The 17543-nt window shown below is 47.8% G+C and overlaps 1 protein-coding gene across 1 annotated transcript; it reads left to right on the top strand.

The window, feature by feature from the left end:
* The first annotated feature begins 2490 nt into the window (after positions 1–2490).
* On the top strand, positions 2491–17183 carry TMEM268 (transmembrane protein 268). Its single transcript, XM_058038305.1, has 8 exons — positions 2491–2660; positions 4667–4776; positions 7526–7633; positions 9351–9500; positions 10451–10561; positions 12798–12875; positions 14713–14898; positions 16748–17183. The coding sequence occupies exons 1-8, from the start codon at positions 2561–2563 to the stop codon at positions 16901–16903; spliced, it is 999 nt and encodes a 332-aa protein (XP_057894288.1). The 5' UTR covers positions 2491–2560; the 3' UTR covers positions 16904–17183.
* The last annotated feature ends 360 nt before the right edge of the window (positions 17184–17543 follow it).

Consider the following 17543-nt stretch of genomic DNA (forward strand, 5'->3'; position numbering starts at 1 on the left):
GGCAGAAGGACCTGCTGGGTGTGTTTCTCTGCTGTTTAGTGAGGGCTCGGAGGTGTCCAAAAAAGAAGGAAGTGAATTGACCAGAGGGGTGTTGGCATTGCATAAAGAAAAAGAAGAAATGTAGAGAGCACAGAGCCTGGGAGTGCAGGAGAGGAGAGGCTGCTCCTCGAGGTGCCTCAGGAGGGATCAGAGAGAGCTTTGGGGGGATCCAATCCCCCAAATGGGCAGTTCTGCAGGGAAAGGCAACACAGCCAAACTGTGCTGCACTGAGAGGTAAAAACAAAGCTGCTTTGGCTGAGGAGCTCCCAGCATTTCCCTCCTGGGGATGGCTGGGCTGCTGCACCTTCACTGTCACCTCCTGTCCTCCAAAGCCCCCAAGTCCTCATCATCTGAGCCAGAGAGCCTGGATTCATCTCCAAATGGATGTGCCAGCAGCAGCAATGGGGTGGTTGGTTCTAAACAGGTTTTACTTCAGTTTTTAATTTATTTTTTCTTTAGTTTCCTCTTTGCGTCTGTCCTCTGTGGGCTTTTCTGTCTTGATTTTATACTCCCTTCTGTTGGGTGGCAAAAGAGGGAAAGGAGTGAGAAAACCCAGTCTGATTTTGGTGCTGGGATGTGCCCTGTGACACATGGTGCCCATGATCCCCATGGCAGAGCTGTGCCCAGGGAACCTCTCCTCACCTGTGCAGGTGAAGAGCAGGTGCTGTGCCCATCCTGTGGGCACACACTCCCTGCTTGGATCCTTTAAGTTTTCAGGGATGCTTTAAGTTCAGACTCTTTAGGATCCTATAAGTTTCAGCTTTTTAAAGGAGTTTTCAGCCCTTTGGGTTTTTTTTTTTTCCCTTGTATTTCCATGTTTTCCCCTTGTATTTCCATGTTTTTCCCCTGTGTTTCCAAGGTTTTTTTCCCTTGTGTTTCCATGGTTTTTCCCCGTGTTTCCATGTTTTCCTCCTGTGTTTCCATGGTATTTTCCATGTTGTTTTTCTTGCCTCCATTTCCTTTCTGACATTCTTCAACCAGAGACTGTCCTGGCTTTGTGCAAGGGGGTAAATACAGCCACAACCATCAGAAAAAAATAGAAAAAAATTCAGAAACAAATCAATCCCCTTTGGAAAGGAGAGTGGGTGAGATCTGTGAGGGATCCTCCCACCAAGAGACACCAACAGGCTCCTGGTTTGAGCAGAGGTTAAATAGTGAGTGGTGGTTTTGGAGAGCTGGAGTGGAAGGTAATTGAAAAATAAACTCCAGAGTCTTCCAAGCGTTGAACAGCCACCCACAGGTGCTGGCAGGAGGTTGGAGAGCTGTGTCAGCAGGGGAAAAACACCTGGAAAACCTTGGGCACTGTGTGTGCTGGGAGAACTTCCAGAGGAGAGGGGAGGGGAAAGGAAAGCAGAGAAGAAGAAGGAAAAGAGAGGAGAGGAGAATGGAAAAGAGAAGGGAAAGGAAAAGAGAGGAGAAAGGAGAAGATGAAGATGAAGATAAGATGAAGGGAAGGGAAGGGAAGGGAAGGGAAGGGAAGGGAAGGGAAGGGAAGGGAAGGGAAGGGAAGGGAAGGGAAGGGAAGGGAAGGGAAGGGAAGGGAAGGGAAGGGAAGGGAAGGGAAGGGAAGGGAAGGGAAGGGAAGGGAAGGGGGAGAGGAGAAGAGAAGAGAGAGAAGAGAAGAGAAGAGAAGAGAAGAGAAGAGAAGAGAAGAGAAGAGAAGAGAAGAGAAGAGAAGAGAAGAGAAGAGAAGAGAAGAGAAGAGAAGAGAAGAAAGGAAAAGAGAGGAGAGCAAAAGAGAGGAGAAAGGAAAGGAAAGCAGAGAATAGGGGAAGGGAAATCAGAGGAGAGGGGAAGGGAAAGCAGAGGTGAAGAACAAGGAAAAGAGAGGAGAGAGAAAAGAGAGGAGATGGGAGAGGAAAGCAGAGAAGGGAAGGGAAAGCAGAGACCCTCAAAGGCTTCACTGCTGTGGGTGGGAGCTCCTGCTTGACTCTGCCTTCAGCAGATGCATTTTTCTGCCTCATCTGCACTTCTCCCCTCCTGTGGTGAGGATCTGTCCCTGTGTCACTTCCAGGGAGGGGCATTTCCACCAGCTCCAGGTCCTTCTGAAGGTGATGACTAAGAGGCTTGGCAAAGAGAAACTCTGCCTGTTCCTTGCTAATTGCCTGCAAAATGTGAATGCTGATGGATGTCAGGATAATTTAAGGAATGTTTAAGGATAACTTTTCCACCTCTCATCAAAAACCAAACATAAAAAGTGAGTCAGTGTGTACTGAGCTCACACTGGCCAACACCAGGTGCTGACATCGCCCAGGAGCAGAGTCTCTGTTGTTATCCTTTATTTGCTGTCTCTGCAAGATTTGGGACGTTCTTTTTCTCTTTTCAGGGCTCAAAAATGCCTCGTGGCTCATGGGAAGCAGGAAGGCAGCAGTGGGAGTGAGGGTTTCACAATCTGCTCCCCACTCAGCTGCTGTGGGGCTGCTTGGTGCTTCCCAGCAGGGAGAGAGAGAAAAATGCTGAATTAGAGAGAGAAATGCTGAATTTCTGACCAGAAAACACACACAGGAGACACACCTTCAGCATGGCCCAGAAAAGTCAGACTGGTGGAACTGAGAAAAATGGGTCCTCCCTCCTGTACAGCAAGAATGATCTCAAGGAAGGAGCCCTGCAGTGGGTGCCAGGTAAGGGAGTAGCTCATTGCTAAGGGGAGAGGCAGATCTGAGCTCAGTGTCCTTAAAATAACCACTGACAGATTTTACCAAAGATGCTCTTTAACAGCATGTCACTTGTGAAGGTACCAAAACACTGTGGATGTTTCAGCAGTTTGGGAAGGGGATGGAGATGCTTTGAGGGTTTTTTTTAATGCCTGATATGCAGGAATGAACAAATCAACCTATAGACAAGCAGCCCCTGCAAGGCCTTTCCTTTTGACCTTTGAAGCTGAGAAATCTTTGGGAAACTTGACCTGTGCTGGGGGCAGCAGGGCACAGGAGCCCCTGTGCTTAGGTGAGACCCCACCTGCAGAGCTGCCCCAGCCCTGGCCCAGCACAGGGAGGAGCTGGAGCTGCTGCAGAGATCCAGAGGAGGCTCCAGGGGGATCAGGGGATGGAGCAGCTCTGCTGGGAGGAGAGGCTGGGACAGCTGGGATTGTGCACCTGGAGAGGAGAAGCTTTGGGGGGACCTCAGGGTGGCCTTGCAGGGCCTGAAGGGGCTCCAGGAAAGATGGAGAGAGACTGTCCAAGGGTCTGGAGTGCCAGGACAACGAGGAATGGCTTTAAACTGACAGAGAGTGGGTTTAGATTGGATATTGGGAAAGAATTTCCCCTGTGAGGGTGTGAGGCCCTGGCACAGGGTGCCCAGAGCAGCTGGCCCTGGATCTCTGGAAGTGTCCAAGGCCAGGCTGGACAGGCCTTGGAACCCTCTGGCAGAGCCATGGATTGCTGTTCACTCACACCCCCCACACCCTCCAGCAGGGCCCCATGTTTGCTCTCAGTGTCTCCTGGGGAAGGAAATTAGGGTGAAACCTTTCAGTGAAGCAGCATCTCAGCCACTTCCTCAGGCCCAAACTCTTCCTCTCTCTGCAGCACAGCTTGTGTAAGCTCTAGGTGGGTGCCAGATGGGAGATCACAGCTCTCCTGTGCTGCTCCTCAAATCTAGGACAGGCTGTCCTCACACTCTTTAGGCTCCTGACTTGAGTCTAGGATGCATCTGTGATCCTGCCCTGAGCTGACACTGGAAGAGCCTTGAGCAGAGCCACACTTGCAGCCACGCTGCTGGGGGGCCTAGGGGTGCTCCAGGACTGCCCTGCCACATTCCCAAGCAAAGGGATTGCTGGAAAGCACTTGAATTCATTGCTCTAGTTGGTTTTTATGGTGATGGGGGTCTCCAAGAGGGCAGTGAGCCTCAGCACCACTGATCAGCCTGAGCCCATTGTCCCTCCATGTGGTGGTGAAGCAGCAGGCCAAAGGCCTCCAGACCAAATCCTGACTCGAGCCAAGAGAAACCATCAGAAAGCCAAAACTGTTTTTTGAGAAGGCCAAAATTGGTTTTTGAGAAATCCAAAGCTGGTTTGTCTACAGCTCCAGGGGCTTCCAGATGGCCATGGCCATGGTAAGGGCACCACAGGCTGCCCAGCCTGGCACTGGGTTCTTGTGCCCAGGGAGGGAGCGGGGCACAAGAACCCAAATCCTGGTTCTAACACATCCCTGGGAGTTCTCTTGGCAATTCCAAGAAAACCCACCAGCAATGTGTTAGAACCTGCTCCATCCAATTCCAAAACTCGTTTTCCCTGAGAAAGATCTCTAAGAGTGTGGAAAACAAGTTGTTTGAGTCAGGGTTTGGTTTGTAGGCCTTTGGCCTGCTTTTGACCTCCACACTTCCAGTCAGGGGTTGCTGAGGCAGAACATGGTTGGGCTGCTGATCAGAGCATCTGTTATCTCATGTTATCTCTGGCTGCTCACTCCTGGGATGTTTTTTTGGGGTTTCCTCCCTTTCTGCAGTCTGTTTCCTTCCAGAGGGTTTCAGGCTGCTTGCAGAGCTCTTTAGCAATGGCCAAGGAGGGGATTCTGGATCAGTTTAAGTCACACTAGGGTGGTTTGTGTTCTCAGGCTCCCCTTTGCCAGGAGCTGCCTGGCTGTGGGATAAAGCCCCCCCGTGATGTGCTCATGGCTCTTTTGGGCTCTTGCAGAACCCCCCCAAGGCCAGGTGCTGCTGGTGCTCAGCATGGACAACACCTGCCCCAGCTCCTCCTTTGACATGGACCTTTGTGCTGACAAACTGCAGTCCCTTGGCATCCAGGTGAGCTCCCCTGGGAGTTAATTCCAGCTGGATTTGCATAATTTGCATTTACACCCACGGCCCAGATGGCTTTGGGGTTTTTTTTTGGTTTGAGATTTGCTTGTTTCAGCCCAACTTCAGTCTATTCCCTGTGGGCTGGAAGTCAACTGGGATGAACTTGGCTTAAATCTCTGTGAAGAAACTCTTTGAAGATAGTTTGGAGTGAATTTTGCTTAAAATTCACTCTGATAGGGCAGAACATCCCTGGGACATCTGCCTTGTCTTGTCCTTCATCACAAAAAGGCGTTTTCTTCCCTTGTGACTGTCCCTGCCCTTCCCAGGCAGGTTTTACTCACTGCAACTGAGGCAGGAACACAATTTTGGGTCTGTGGCAGCTCTGTGGGTGGGATTGGAGATGCTCCCTGTGGGAGGCAGCTCTGGGACACACATTTGGGTTGCAGAGCCCCACGAGGAGTTGTAGTGAAATGTGAGAAATGAATTTGCAGAAAATTTACACATAAAATTTATACATGCTATATAAAGCTTCTATCAAACTTTAAAAATGTTCCATAAATTCATTTCTCACAGTGAAACAGCAGGCCAAAGGCCTACAAACCAAATCCTGACTCGAGCCAACAAACCATGAGAAAGCTGACAGCTCTTGGTGAGAACAGAGTCCTGCAGCAGTGAAAAACAACTTGTTTTACCTGAGAAAGAGCTCTAGAGCTGTGATAAACATGAGCCACTTGTATAAACTGTTTTTACACTGTTAGATAGAAAAATGAAAACTATCTCTCACAAACAACTTTTCCTGCACGTACACTCTGAGGGTTTGACTGACCAATCAATACAGAATAACAATTTGTTACTGACCACTTGGGAGTAGACAGGGGATGTTCTTAAAAAACCCTATAAAAGGAGATGTGAGAAATAAACTGGGATGGATCTTGTCTTTTTGCACCATACAACGTGTCCTGCATTGTTGGGAAAGATGAAAATTTGACAAGAAAGTCTCACAGCTATGTGTGCTTGGCAGCAAGATCTCTGAATGTAGAACCTGAGAGCAGAATAGAGATGGAAGCAAGTTTTAATATAGAAGAATAACAGATGTCTAAATTAAGAATTGCTGAGCCAGTCTTAGTGGCCAACTAAAAAAGCAAAGGTTAATTTGAGCTGGAAGGAGATTTTATGACTAGAGCAAAGGATATATATTGACCACAAAGAAAAAGGATGTTTTTACCAAGTAGAAATAGGTCTCAGGAAAAGCAGAAAGATACCACAGGCAAACAAACATGTAGATGTGACAAATAGAAAAATGTCATTTCAGTGGCCTCCAGCTGGATAATAATTAGCATTGGTGCCATGATTCACAGAAGGCTGATCCATCTCTTTATTATATATCTCATTATTAAGGAACCCATTGCTTTTATAGACAGTTATGATACACCTGGACCCAATTGCTCCTCCAATCCAAACATCATCACCACTGGCTAATTAAGAAACCACCCTTTGGTAAACAAATCTCCATAACACATTCCACATGTGCACAACAACAGGTGCAGCAGGTTAAGATAAGAATTGTTTCTCATTCTTTTCTCTGATTTTCTCACAGCCTTTCCCAGAAAGACCTGGGAGAGTTGTGCTGCTCTCTGTGGCCAAAGAGCTGCTGCCACAGAAAAAAGGTCTAAAAATTTTTCACTGCAAGAAAAGAGAAGAACAACTTTAGCCTTAAACTCTACCATGCTAACTCATGTGGCTGGATAATATTGACTGTAATATGGTAATAGTTATGATAGGCTACAGGTAATAGTAGAAGTATTGTATATGATGATGATTGATTAGCATGTATTAAGATGCTCAGCAAAGAAAAAAATATATAATTTTCTTTATATAATACATGTATATTTTTCCTAATATATAATTTCCTTTATGTTAAAACATAATATAAATATAAAATATAATATAAAATATGGTTTTAATTCAGAACTAAAGGGGCTTCAGTCTTGCATAAAGCTGTAGCTGGCAACTTTACCACAAGCCATGGCTGCTGTAAAATACAATAAACAGCATTTTGTATACAATAAACAGCATTTTGAAGAGCTGTAATATACAATAAACAGCATTTTGTATATAATAAACAGCCTTTTGAAGAGCTGTAATATACAGTAAACAGCATTTGTAAGAGCTGTAATATACAATAAACAGACTTTTGAGTAGCTGTAATATACAATAAACAGAATTTTGTATACAACAAACAGCATTTTGTATGCAATAAACAGCATCTTGAAGAGCTGTAATATATAATAAACAGCCTTTTGAAGAGCTGTAATATACAATAAACAGCATTTTGTATATAATAAACAGCATTTTGAAGAGCTGTAATGTACAGTAAACAGCATTTGTAAGAGCTGTAATATACAATAAACAGGATTTTGAGTAGCTGTAATATACAATAAACAGAATTTTGTATACAACAAACAGCATTTTGTATGCAATAAACAGCATCTTGAAGAGCTGTAATATATAATAAACAGCCTTTTGAAGAGCTGTAATATACAATAAACAAAATTTTGTATACAATAAGCAGCATTTTGTAGACAATAAACAACATTTTGAAGAGGTGCCTGATGTCCCCCATCTCTCATCTCAGGCTCTTACACAACATCCTTCTTTACTGAGCCCCAGCACCCAGGAGCTTTGCCCAGCTGGCTCTGCTGGGGTTGGAGCCCACCCTGGAGGCTGGCTGTGGTTCTGTGTCTGTTCCTGGCAGGTGCCAATGGATCCATGGAGAAGGCTGATCCAGGAGGGAGTGCTGAGCCCCCGAGTGAGGCGGTACCTGTTCTACAGCTCCAGGGGCTGCCAGATTGCCATGGCCATGGTGAGGGCACTGTGGGCTGCCCAGCCTGGCACCCGGGTTCTTGTGCCCAGGGAGGGAGCAGGGCTGGGCAGCAAATCCTGGTTCTGACACGTTCCTGGTGGGTTCTCTTGGCAATTCCAGTCTTGGGTCTTCTGCTGGTCAGGATGACCCCAAGATGCATTAGAAAATCTCTTTTCCCAGCCCAGCAGTTGAAGAAGGAGTCAGAACTCCTCTATTCTCATTCTCAAGGTTGTTTATTGTTTCTTATCTATAAAATTCTTTCTCTGGCCTGTCGAGGTCCATTCAGCAGGTCAAACACAGGCACACTGACTGCCCTCAGGGTGGTGTTATCTTTTTATACTAAAACTACGTGTACATTATTTACCATAACTTTCCAATACCCATCACTTATGTTAGACAGTGAGCTTCTATCTTAAACCAATCCAAAAGTGCCACCACCACAGCAGAAGATGGAGGCCAAGAAGAAGAAGGAGAAAGGCTGGACATGCCCAGATTCCTCCATCTTGCCTCCTGAAGCCCCATTCTAAAAACCCCAATAAATCCACTTTTCACCCTGTGACAAGCTAACTATCATTCTACTTAGACTTTTGTGGCTTGCAGATCCTCATATAAGGTTGGTAATTTTTTCCATGGGTCATAATCAAAGTCACAGGTGTCTTGGGCTCTGTGCCAGGGGCTCGAGCAGTCCAGGACAGCCAGAGGGATGTCCTGAATTCTGCCATTCCAGCTCAAAGAATTGCTGCAGATGGAGGGCAGGGCCTCTCTCCACCCTGTTAGTGAAGTCCCACCAAAGGCTGGTGTCTTGTCTCCACCCAGGCTGCCCATGGGTGACCAGCACTTGCTGAGGTGACAGCACCTACAATAGGCTTGGTTTAGAACTTGATTTTAAAGACCTGAAGGCATTCTGGTCCTGATGCTAATTTAGACAAATAAATCAGTCAACTTTTGGTCTTGTCTTCTGGTGAAAGAAACTTCTTCAGAGACCCAACCACAAGCATCTGCTGTGAGGCTGGTGCTTTGCAGTGTGCTGAGGGTGTGATCAAACCCAAATATTTATTTATTCATTTATTTATTTGTTTGTTTGTTTTGATAGCCATTATGCAAATCTCCTTTCACTGATACTGGGAATGTTCAATGTTCAGTTTTGAGGGGTTTGGTGCACCTGAATTTTGTCATTATGAGATGATGCCATGCCCTACATGTCACACCTGCTCCTAGGCAATCTCCTGCCCAAATCCATCCTCTGTGAGGTGAAGGAATCCATTTTCCCCTGACTTTAACCCAGCCCTTTAACCCTGTGTCAGTGCCCCCTGGCTGAGCATTACTGTAATGGAGTGGTGTCTGCACCACCTTGAAATAGGAACTTTCTAAATCCAGGCACTCTGAGAATTATTATCAATATGCCTCAGTGAGTGCATTCCTCATCTAAATGGAAGAACTCAGCTGAAATCCTTCCTAGGGATGAATCATCATTAATAATTCACTCTTTGTCTTTGGTGAGTGGTGATTTTTTAAAATAAACTAGGGCTCACTCAGTCCTTCCAATCCTTTCTTTGCTCTATTTATTATTGGAAAGAAATTTTGTCCTTTCTCACCCCGTGAAAAATCTCATGGGACCTAATTTGTAAGGGAGAAAGAATTGTTATTTCCTTCTTGCTGTGACTTTTCTCACTTTCATGGGTTCGTGACTCTCACCAGCCTCTCTATTTTCCCCCAGGTATTCTACATCTCTCTCTGGACAAACCTTTACTCCACCCTCCAGCTGTGTTCCCTGGGCCACTCCTGGGGGGCTGGCGTGCTGGTGACACTGGTGGCCCTGGCTCTCACTGTCCTGGTGATCCTGGTCATTGATGGGCACCACAGGAAGGTGAGAGGAGGCTCCTGGAGTGGGAATGTGTAGAGAGGGGAGTAGGATTCCTCCTGCTGGGGCATTTCCTGGCTGCAGGCAGAGAATACAATGATCCAGGGAGGAGGGAACAATTTTACAGCACTCGGGGAAGGCAAGGGATGTTCTGCAGCCAAGGGAGGGGATGGAATGCTTGAGAGGGAAGGGTTGGAGCTGCTCAGGCTGGCTCAGACCTCCTGCTGGTGGAGAGCAGAGGGTTAGAGAATCTCAGCCTGGTTTGGGTTGGAAGGGACCCTAAATCCCACCCAGTGCCACCCCTGCCATGGCAGGGACACCTCCCACTGTCCCAGGCTGCTCCCAGCCCTGCCCAGCCTGGCCTTGGGCACTGCCAGGGATCCAGGGGCAGCCACAGCTGCTCTGGGCACCCTGTGCCAGGGCCTGCCCACCCTCACAGGGAACAATTCCCAATTCCCAATATCCCATCCAGCCCTGCCCTCTGGCAGTGGGAGCCATTCCCTGTGTCCTGTCCCTCCATCCCTGTCCCCAGTCCCTCTCCAGCTCTCCTGGATCTTCTTTGAGCACTGAGAGGCCCCAGCAGGGTTACCCTGCAGAGCAACCCTTGCAGAGCGTGGATTGTGCTCCCAGCTCCTGCCCTGCTCCCGGTGATTCCTCCTTGCATTCCCTGCTGCCTCTGGCATCACTGGCACCATTTCTTTGGCTGAAGAATAAGATTGGAAAGATTGGAAAATCTTGATTCAAAATCCAGAGGGGGATATGGAGCAAATTATTCTTCCAAGAATATTTTATGTGGGGGTTCAGAGGTTCGGGAAAGGAGATTGCTGGGGGGTGGAAGGGTGAACATGACACTGGAAATCAACCCCACTGTTCTCCTTTCCGAGCTGCAGTATTTGGGATCATCCAGCTGCAGTTTTGCTGTGGATTGTGTTATTTTTCCTTGCATTCTTTAACAGCTAAATGTGAACACAGATGTGAGGCTGGCAGCTGTCAATGAAATCTTTATCAAACACAGCATAATCCTGGGGATTACAGATGTCCTGGATGGACCACGCAACATCCTGCAAGTATCCTTGGTGGGAATTGCTCAGGGAATTAGTGGAAATTGGTCAGATCCCTCCTGGATAAATTCCTCCTGCTGGAGACATTTATCAATTCCATCAATTACCTTTATCAATTTATCACAGCATCAATTATTATTGATGCTGTGATCCAGAGGATGGCATTCCTAGGATCTGCTTTGTTTCCTATGGGGAGAGTATGAGGAATTGGGATGTTTTTATTTCTTCTGTAAGTGGGGATTGAGATATGCCCAAAAGTGATTGGAAATAATGAGTCTAAAGGATTAAAGTGGGATTCATTAGTGCAGACAATTATTCCTAAAAATATGTTATAATTATGTGCCACTGATGATTCTGCCTATAGGCAGAGGGATAACAAAGTTCCTATGGCAAAAAACCCCAAAAAACCCCAAAACCAAACCAAAAAAAAAAACCAAAACTGAAAAACTGCTAAAAAAAAAAAACAAGAGGGAGAAAACCAAACAGTCCCTCAAAAATTCTAACATGGAGAAAAACAAAACCTTGGGCTCATTTGCTCCTTTTCAGAGAGGATTTTTCTGCACTAGACAGGGATTTAGGGGAATGGAGAGAGTTTTAAGGCTCCAAGAAGGTGTTGAAGGAAGGTGAAAGAGACACAGAGAGAGGCTTAAAATACAAATGGAGAGAGAAGCCAGAGTGAAGCAGGGAAGGGGACAGGGAACACTGCAGGAGGGCAAAGTCATTCAGGAGGAGGAGAAAACTCTGAAAAACCTGAATTCCACATTTGCAAACCTGAATTCAACATTTATTCAGGACAGCATGGTCCATTAGAGGACTAATCCAGGGAGCCTTCACCTCGACCTACCTGTCCCAAAACTGTCTGAGAGCAGCAAATAACCCAGAGATTTACAATGGCTCTGTCTGCTCCAATGTCAGAACCATTTTAACCCTCTGGATTTTGCATTTTTCCTGCATCCCTGTGCTGCTGGCAGGTGCAGCAGATGCACAAGGACAGAGCTCTGGCTGCCTCAGCTGGCAGGACTCACATCCCCAACACGCTGCTCTTGGAAAATTCTACTCAAAAGTGTCCCATGACCAGCACTAAGAATGGGCAATTTTGTGAAAAATCAGTGGAGTGAATCCCTAGAAACAAAGGAGAGACAGCAGGAAGGGGTTTAGGGCAGCTGAGGGTGTGGGGTCACTGAGATGAGCAATGGAAATGACCCTGGCTCTTCCCAGGCTGCAGGGGCTGAGGGAGGAGGACTGGCTGCTCTCTGCTTCCCCTTTAGCTTGGGGTTTTGTCTTAGCCCAAACCAGCCTGGCTTCAAACCAGCCACTGGTTTAAAATGTGGAATTCAGGTTTACAAATGTGGAATTTGGGTTTTTCAGGATTTCCTCCTCCTCATGGTGTAAGAGCCGAAATGAGAAATGTGGGACTCCAGGGGCTCTCCAAAATGCAGTTTATTGTATCCAAAATGCAGTTTATTGTATCCAAAATGCAGTTTATTGTATCCAAGAGGTTACAGCAGCCCCGGGTGGTGGGTGACAGAGCTGTGCCCACAGCTGTCAGCTCCAGCTGCAGGCAGGCCTGGAGACCCTTTGGGTTTGGTTACAATGCATTAGAGACTTTACTTTGCTGAGCATCTTCATACAGCAGAACCAATCTATACCTTAACTATTATCTATAGCCCATCATAACTACTGTAATTACCATATTCATGTTACTGCTCTCCAATCACTAAAAGTCAGTACATTACAGTTTAAGCTAGAAGTTGTTTTTCAGTTTTCTTGCACTGGAAAGTTCTGAGACCTTTTTTCTACTTGCAACTTTGCTGACTTGTTTGCCTGTGCTGTCTTTCTGCTTGGTAAAAACATCTTCTTGTTTGGGGTGGGTTTATCCTTTGCTCTAAGCCATAAAAACCCCTTCTAACTAACACACCCTTTACCTCCTTGGTTATCCAGTGAGACTGGCTCAGCAATTCTTTTCTTCTATATCAAAACTTGCTTCCATCTCTATTCCTTCATCAGACTCTACATTTAAAAATCTTTCTGCTAAGCACACATATCTGTGAGACTTTCTTGTCAAACTTTCATCCTTCCTAACATCATGGCTTCAAACCAGCCACTGGGCTGTGTTATTTGGGTCCTGGCTGTCCCGAGGGCATCACCTGCCCCAGCTCTGCTCCCTGGGAGCTCAGCCCAGCATCCACAGCGATGGGAGGGGAGGCATGGAGAGATTCCTTCCTTAACCAGCCCCTCCCAGCTGTGCTTTGTGCACTTCAGCCCCCAGCCCTGCCTCCAGGCCCTGGCAGCCCACATCACTCACCTGCAGGGGACACAGGTAAGGGACACTGGGGACAGCCTGGGGACACGGGCAGGGACACTGGGGACAGCCTGGGGACACGGGCAGCTCCTGCCCCAAGCCCGCATTGGGGGCGGTGGAGGTGAGCAAGGACAGAGAAATGGCCCAGGTCCCCTTGTGGCCAGCAGTGCTGGCACACTGTCCCCACAGGGGGTGACACCGAGTCACTGCTGGCCTGCAGGTGGCCCTGGGGACCTGCCCACTCTGTCCCTGCCTCCTCGGGCTTGTTTTGGCCTGGGATGGAGATGGGCAAGGACAAATGAGTGTTTGAGTACCCTGGGAACTGGACAGACTGGGCGGTGAATGAAGTGCACCTGTCCCTGCCCAGTTCAGCAGGAATTTGTCCAGACCCCATGGAATGTGCGTGTCTGGATAATTAACAGTGCAGCTTTAATGATGGAAAGTCATCAGGAATGAAAGGCAAATTTTGGAAGCATGTGGCAACACCTTGGAACAGCTGCCACCTTGAGCTGTCCTCCTGGAAAAAGTGGAATAGCCTGGAGGAGCAGGAATTGCTGCATTGAGTTAATTATATAAAAAATTTGTCCTCTTGGCCTTCAGAAAATGTTTTGCTCTCTGTGGGTGAGTAAATATCCACTGAACTGCTTTTGTGAGGTGAGAGCCCTGAAATCTCCAGGCTGCTCATCTCCCTGGAAGCTTCAGCTCAGGGAGGGACAGCAATTCCTGAATTCACACAGGGGATGAGAGAACTCTGTTTTTAAAGACAGGATTCTCCATGCCAGGCTGTGTCCGTGGTGCTGGGAGCAGCCACTGTCACTGAGGGCAGCCAGGCCATGGCAGGGACACCCAGCTCCAAGTGCTGGGCATGGGAAACTCCAGGAGTGAAAAATGTGCAAAAAAAAGAGAAAATTGTACCTTTTAAACTCTGTCCTCAGGACACCACTGCTGCCTGGGATGGGAAATCCCAGGAATAAATCCATGCAGGGGTAAATGATGCCCTGTAAAGGCTCTCCACAGGACACCACTGCTGCCTGGGGTGGGAAATCCCAGGAGTAGAAACCATGCAGGGATAAATGGTGCCTTATAAAGGCTCTCCACAGGACACCACTGCTGCCTGGGGTGGGAAATCCTAGGATTTAAATCCATGGTTGTCAGTTTCTCGGCTGTTTAGGTGACCTGGAAAGGCTCGGGGATGGCCTTGAACAGCCCGCGATTCAAAGGACGAGGAGAGACTTCAGATCTTTTCTTGGTCTCAGTGTTTATTAATTGTTTATCTAAAAGATTTTCTCTCAGCCCAACAGAGGTCTGCACAGCAGCCAGCCATGAGCACACTGCGAGCCCCCGGGGTGGTCACCTATCTTTATACTCGAAGTTACGTATACAATATTTATCATTTTTCCCCAATACCTTTTACCCTTATTAACCAGTGCACTTTTAGTAATAACCAATCCCTAAGTGCCAACATCACCACAGAAGATGGAGGCCAAGAAGAAGAAGAAGAAGAAGAAGAAGAACAGGACACGCCCCAATTCCTCCATCTTACTTCTCTAGACCCCCCTGTACAGAAATCCTAAACCCTGTGTTTCACACTCTAATTAACTTATCCCTCCACCATTCACCCAGTGAGATCCTCCCATCCTCATACAGGTGTTGTCTCCTGTGTAGGATCAAAGTCCAGCCACCAGACACTTCTGGCAACATTCCAGGACTCCCGAGCCCCCCAAGGGTGGTCTCGGCCACTCTGCACCTCCATCCTGAGGTGCTGAGATCCCACACATGGTACCTTATAAAGGCTCTCCACAGGACAACACTGCTCCCTGCCTTTGGAGAGCCTCAAAATCTCCTTCTCTTGCAGGCAGGCTTGAGGCACAGGCTGAACAAGCTCTGGGTGGTCATGGATGTGGCAGCTCAGCCCGAGCTGGGGGTGGAGGAGGAGGCTCCATGTGAAGAATCCCCTCTTTTATCCAGAAGGGTGACCCTGAATAAAGATCCTGTGACCTGCAGTGAGCTCCTGCACCTCATCCCCGAGGGCCCACCCCAGGTGAGGAGAAATATCCCCTTTATAGAGGCACCAAATCACCCCTGAGGCATCTCAGCTCCAAAACTCATCCCAGCCAGGGGGACACCACCTTTCCCTCCAGCAGAAGCACCTGGAAGCCCACATAGACATTCTCCAGCCCTGGTGCTGCCAGGAGGAGGAGAAAGCCTGAATTCCACATTTGTAAACCTGAGTTCAAAGCTGTCTGAGCAGCTGGGGATAATCCTTGAGGAACTCATGGATTGGGCTTTTCCTTGCTGGTCCCAAGGGTCCTATTTGGAAGAAAACCTCTCCCCAGGGACCTGATGGCCCTGCCAGGGCTGAGCTGCGCCGTGGATGAGCCCAGCCTTTGATTCCCCTCCATGGAAAGTGCCTTCAAAGACTTGTGCCACGCTGAGCCACAAATGTGCCCTGATTCCTGCTCAGCACGGATGGGATGATTTTGATTTATTTTCTTTCCTGTCACTAAGTGAATTCAGGGCAGGTGACATCCCTGCAGCTCTCTGGCTGTCTAGAGGCCAAAACAAGCCCGAGGAGGCAGAGATAGGGTGGGCAGGTCCCCAGGGCCACCTGCAGGCCAGCAGTGACTCGGTGTCACCCCCTGTGGGGACAGTGTGCCAGCACCGCTGGCCACAAGGGGACCTGGGCCACTTCTCTGTCCTTGCTCACCTCCACCGCCCCCCGTGCGGGCTTGGGGCAGGAGCTGCCCGTGTCCCCAGGCTGTCCCCAGTGTCCCTGCCCGTGTCCCCAGGCTGTCCCCAGTGTCCCTTACCTGTGTCCCCTGCAGGTGAGTGATGTGGGCTGCCAGGGCCTGGAGGCAGGGCTGGGGGCTGAAGTGCACAAAGCACAGCTGGGAGGGGCTGGTTAAGGAAGGAATCTCTCCATGCCTCCCCTCCCATCCCTGTGGATGCTGGGCTGGGCTCCCAGGGAGCAGAGCTGGGGCAGGTGATGCCCTCGGGACAGCCAGGACCCAAATAACACAGCCCAGGGTCGGTTTTAATCCAGGTTTAAAACCAGTGGCTGTTCTGAAGCCAGGAGGAGGAGGAAACCCTGAAAAAAATCTGAATTCCACATGTGTAAACCAACCAATGATTGGTTTAAAACCAGTGGCTGGTTTGAAGGCAGGAGGAGGAGGAAACCCTGAAAAATATCTGAATTCCCCACTTCTAAACCTGAATTCCCCATTTGCAAACCTGAATTCCACATTTTAAATCGGTGGCTGGTTTGAAGGCAGGTTTAATACGAGAGGCTGGTTTGAAGGCAGGAGGAGGAAATTCTGAAAAACCTGAATTCCACATTTGTAAACTTGAATTCCATGTTTTAAACCAGTGGCTGGTTTGAAGTCAGGAGGAGGAGGAAACCCTGAAAAACCCGAATTCCACATTTGTGAACCTGAATTGCACATTTTAAACGAATGGCTGGTTTAAAACCATTGGCTGGTTTGAAGCCAAGTTTAAAACCAGTGGCTGCTTTTGGAGCTAGGAGGAGGGGGAAACCCTGAAAAACCCAAATTCCACATTTGTGAACCTGAATTCCGGTTTGAAGCCTGGTTTAAAACAAGGGGCTTGTTTGAAGCCATGAGGAGGAGGAAACCCTGAAAAACCTGAATTCCACATTTGTAAACCTGAATTCCACATTTTAAACCAGTGGCTGGCTTGAAGTCAGGCTGGTCTGGGATAAGACAAAACCCCAAACTAAAGGGGAAGCAGAGAGCAGCCAGTCCTCCCCCCTCAGCCCCTGCAGCCTGGGATGAGCCAGGGTCATTTCCATCGCTCACCTCAGCGACCCCACACCAAATAAACCACGGGGCAGAGTGACACAGCTGCTCTAAGAGATCTCTTGCTCCCTGCAGGCCATGGCCCAGCAGCTCCTGGTGCTGTTCAGCGCGTGCTACGTGCGGCTCCTGGTGACGGGCCGGCTGCCTCGGGCCAGCCCAGGGGGACACCTGGGCCACAGCAGCACCCCCTGCCTCTGCCAGTTCATCCAGAGCACGCTGCTCTGCTCCTGAGCCAGGAATGACACACGTCACCCTGCTCTTCTAAGCCTTCTGATGGTTACATTCTTGTAATGGAGTTTCTCATGCACTGTCACCATGATATTTTCTGACAAATCCTTTTTGCCAGGATTTTCCTCTTGAGAAGCCTCAGAAAAGAAATGTAAACAATAATTTTCTGATTGCTTGGATTGGGGTCTGGAGGTTGCTTCCCAACAGGTGCATCTTTGATTGAAGGATTGTGAGAATTGTTTTTAATTAATGGCCAATCCCAGTCCAGTTGTGACAAGACTCTGGTCAGTCACAGATTTTTATTATCCATTCTTTTATAGTCTTCTTTATCTTTAGTATAGTTTTAGTATATAATTTTCTTTTAATATAATATATATAATAAAATAATAAATCAGCCTTCTGAGAACATGGAGTGAGATCCCCATCTCTCACCTCATCCTGAAGACCCTCACAAACTCAACAAGGAATGTCACCCTGTTCTTTTAAGTTCTTCTAAGCCTTCTCAAATTTATATTTTTGTAATGGAGTTTCTCATGCATTTTTATGTAAATCACGATTGTTTTTGTATTCTTTTCTAGAAAAGGAGAAATTTGATAGACTGTTAGTTTAACCAGGGCCATTAGAGAAGTAACAGTTTCATCCT

Source organism: Melospiza georgiana, chromosome 20 (assembly GCF_028018845.1).
Source record: "Melospiza georgiana isolate bMelGeo1 chromosome 20, bMelGeo1.pri, whole genome shotgun sequence".
Taxonomy (NCBI): domain Eukaryota; kingdom Metazoa; phylum Chordata; class Aves; order Passeriformes; family Passerellidae; genus Melospiza; species Melospiza georgiana.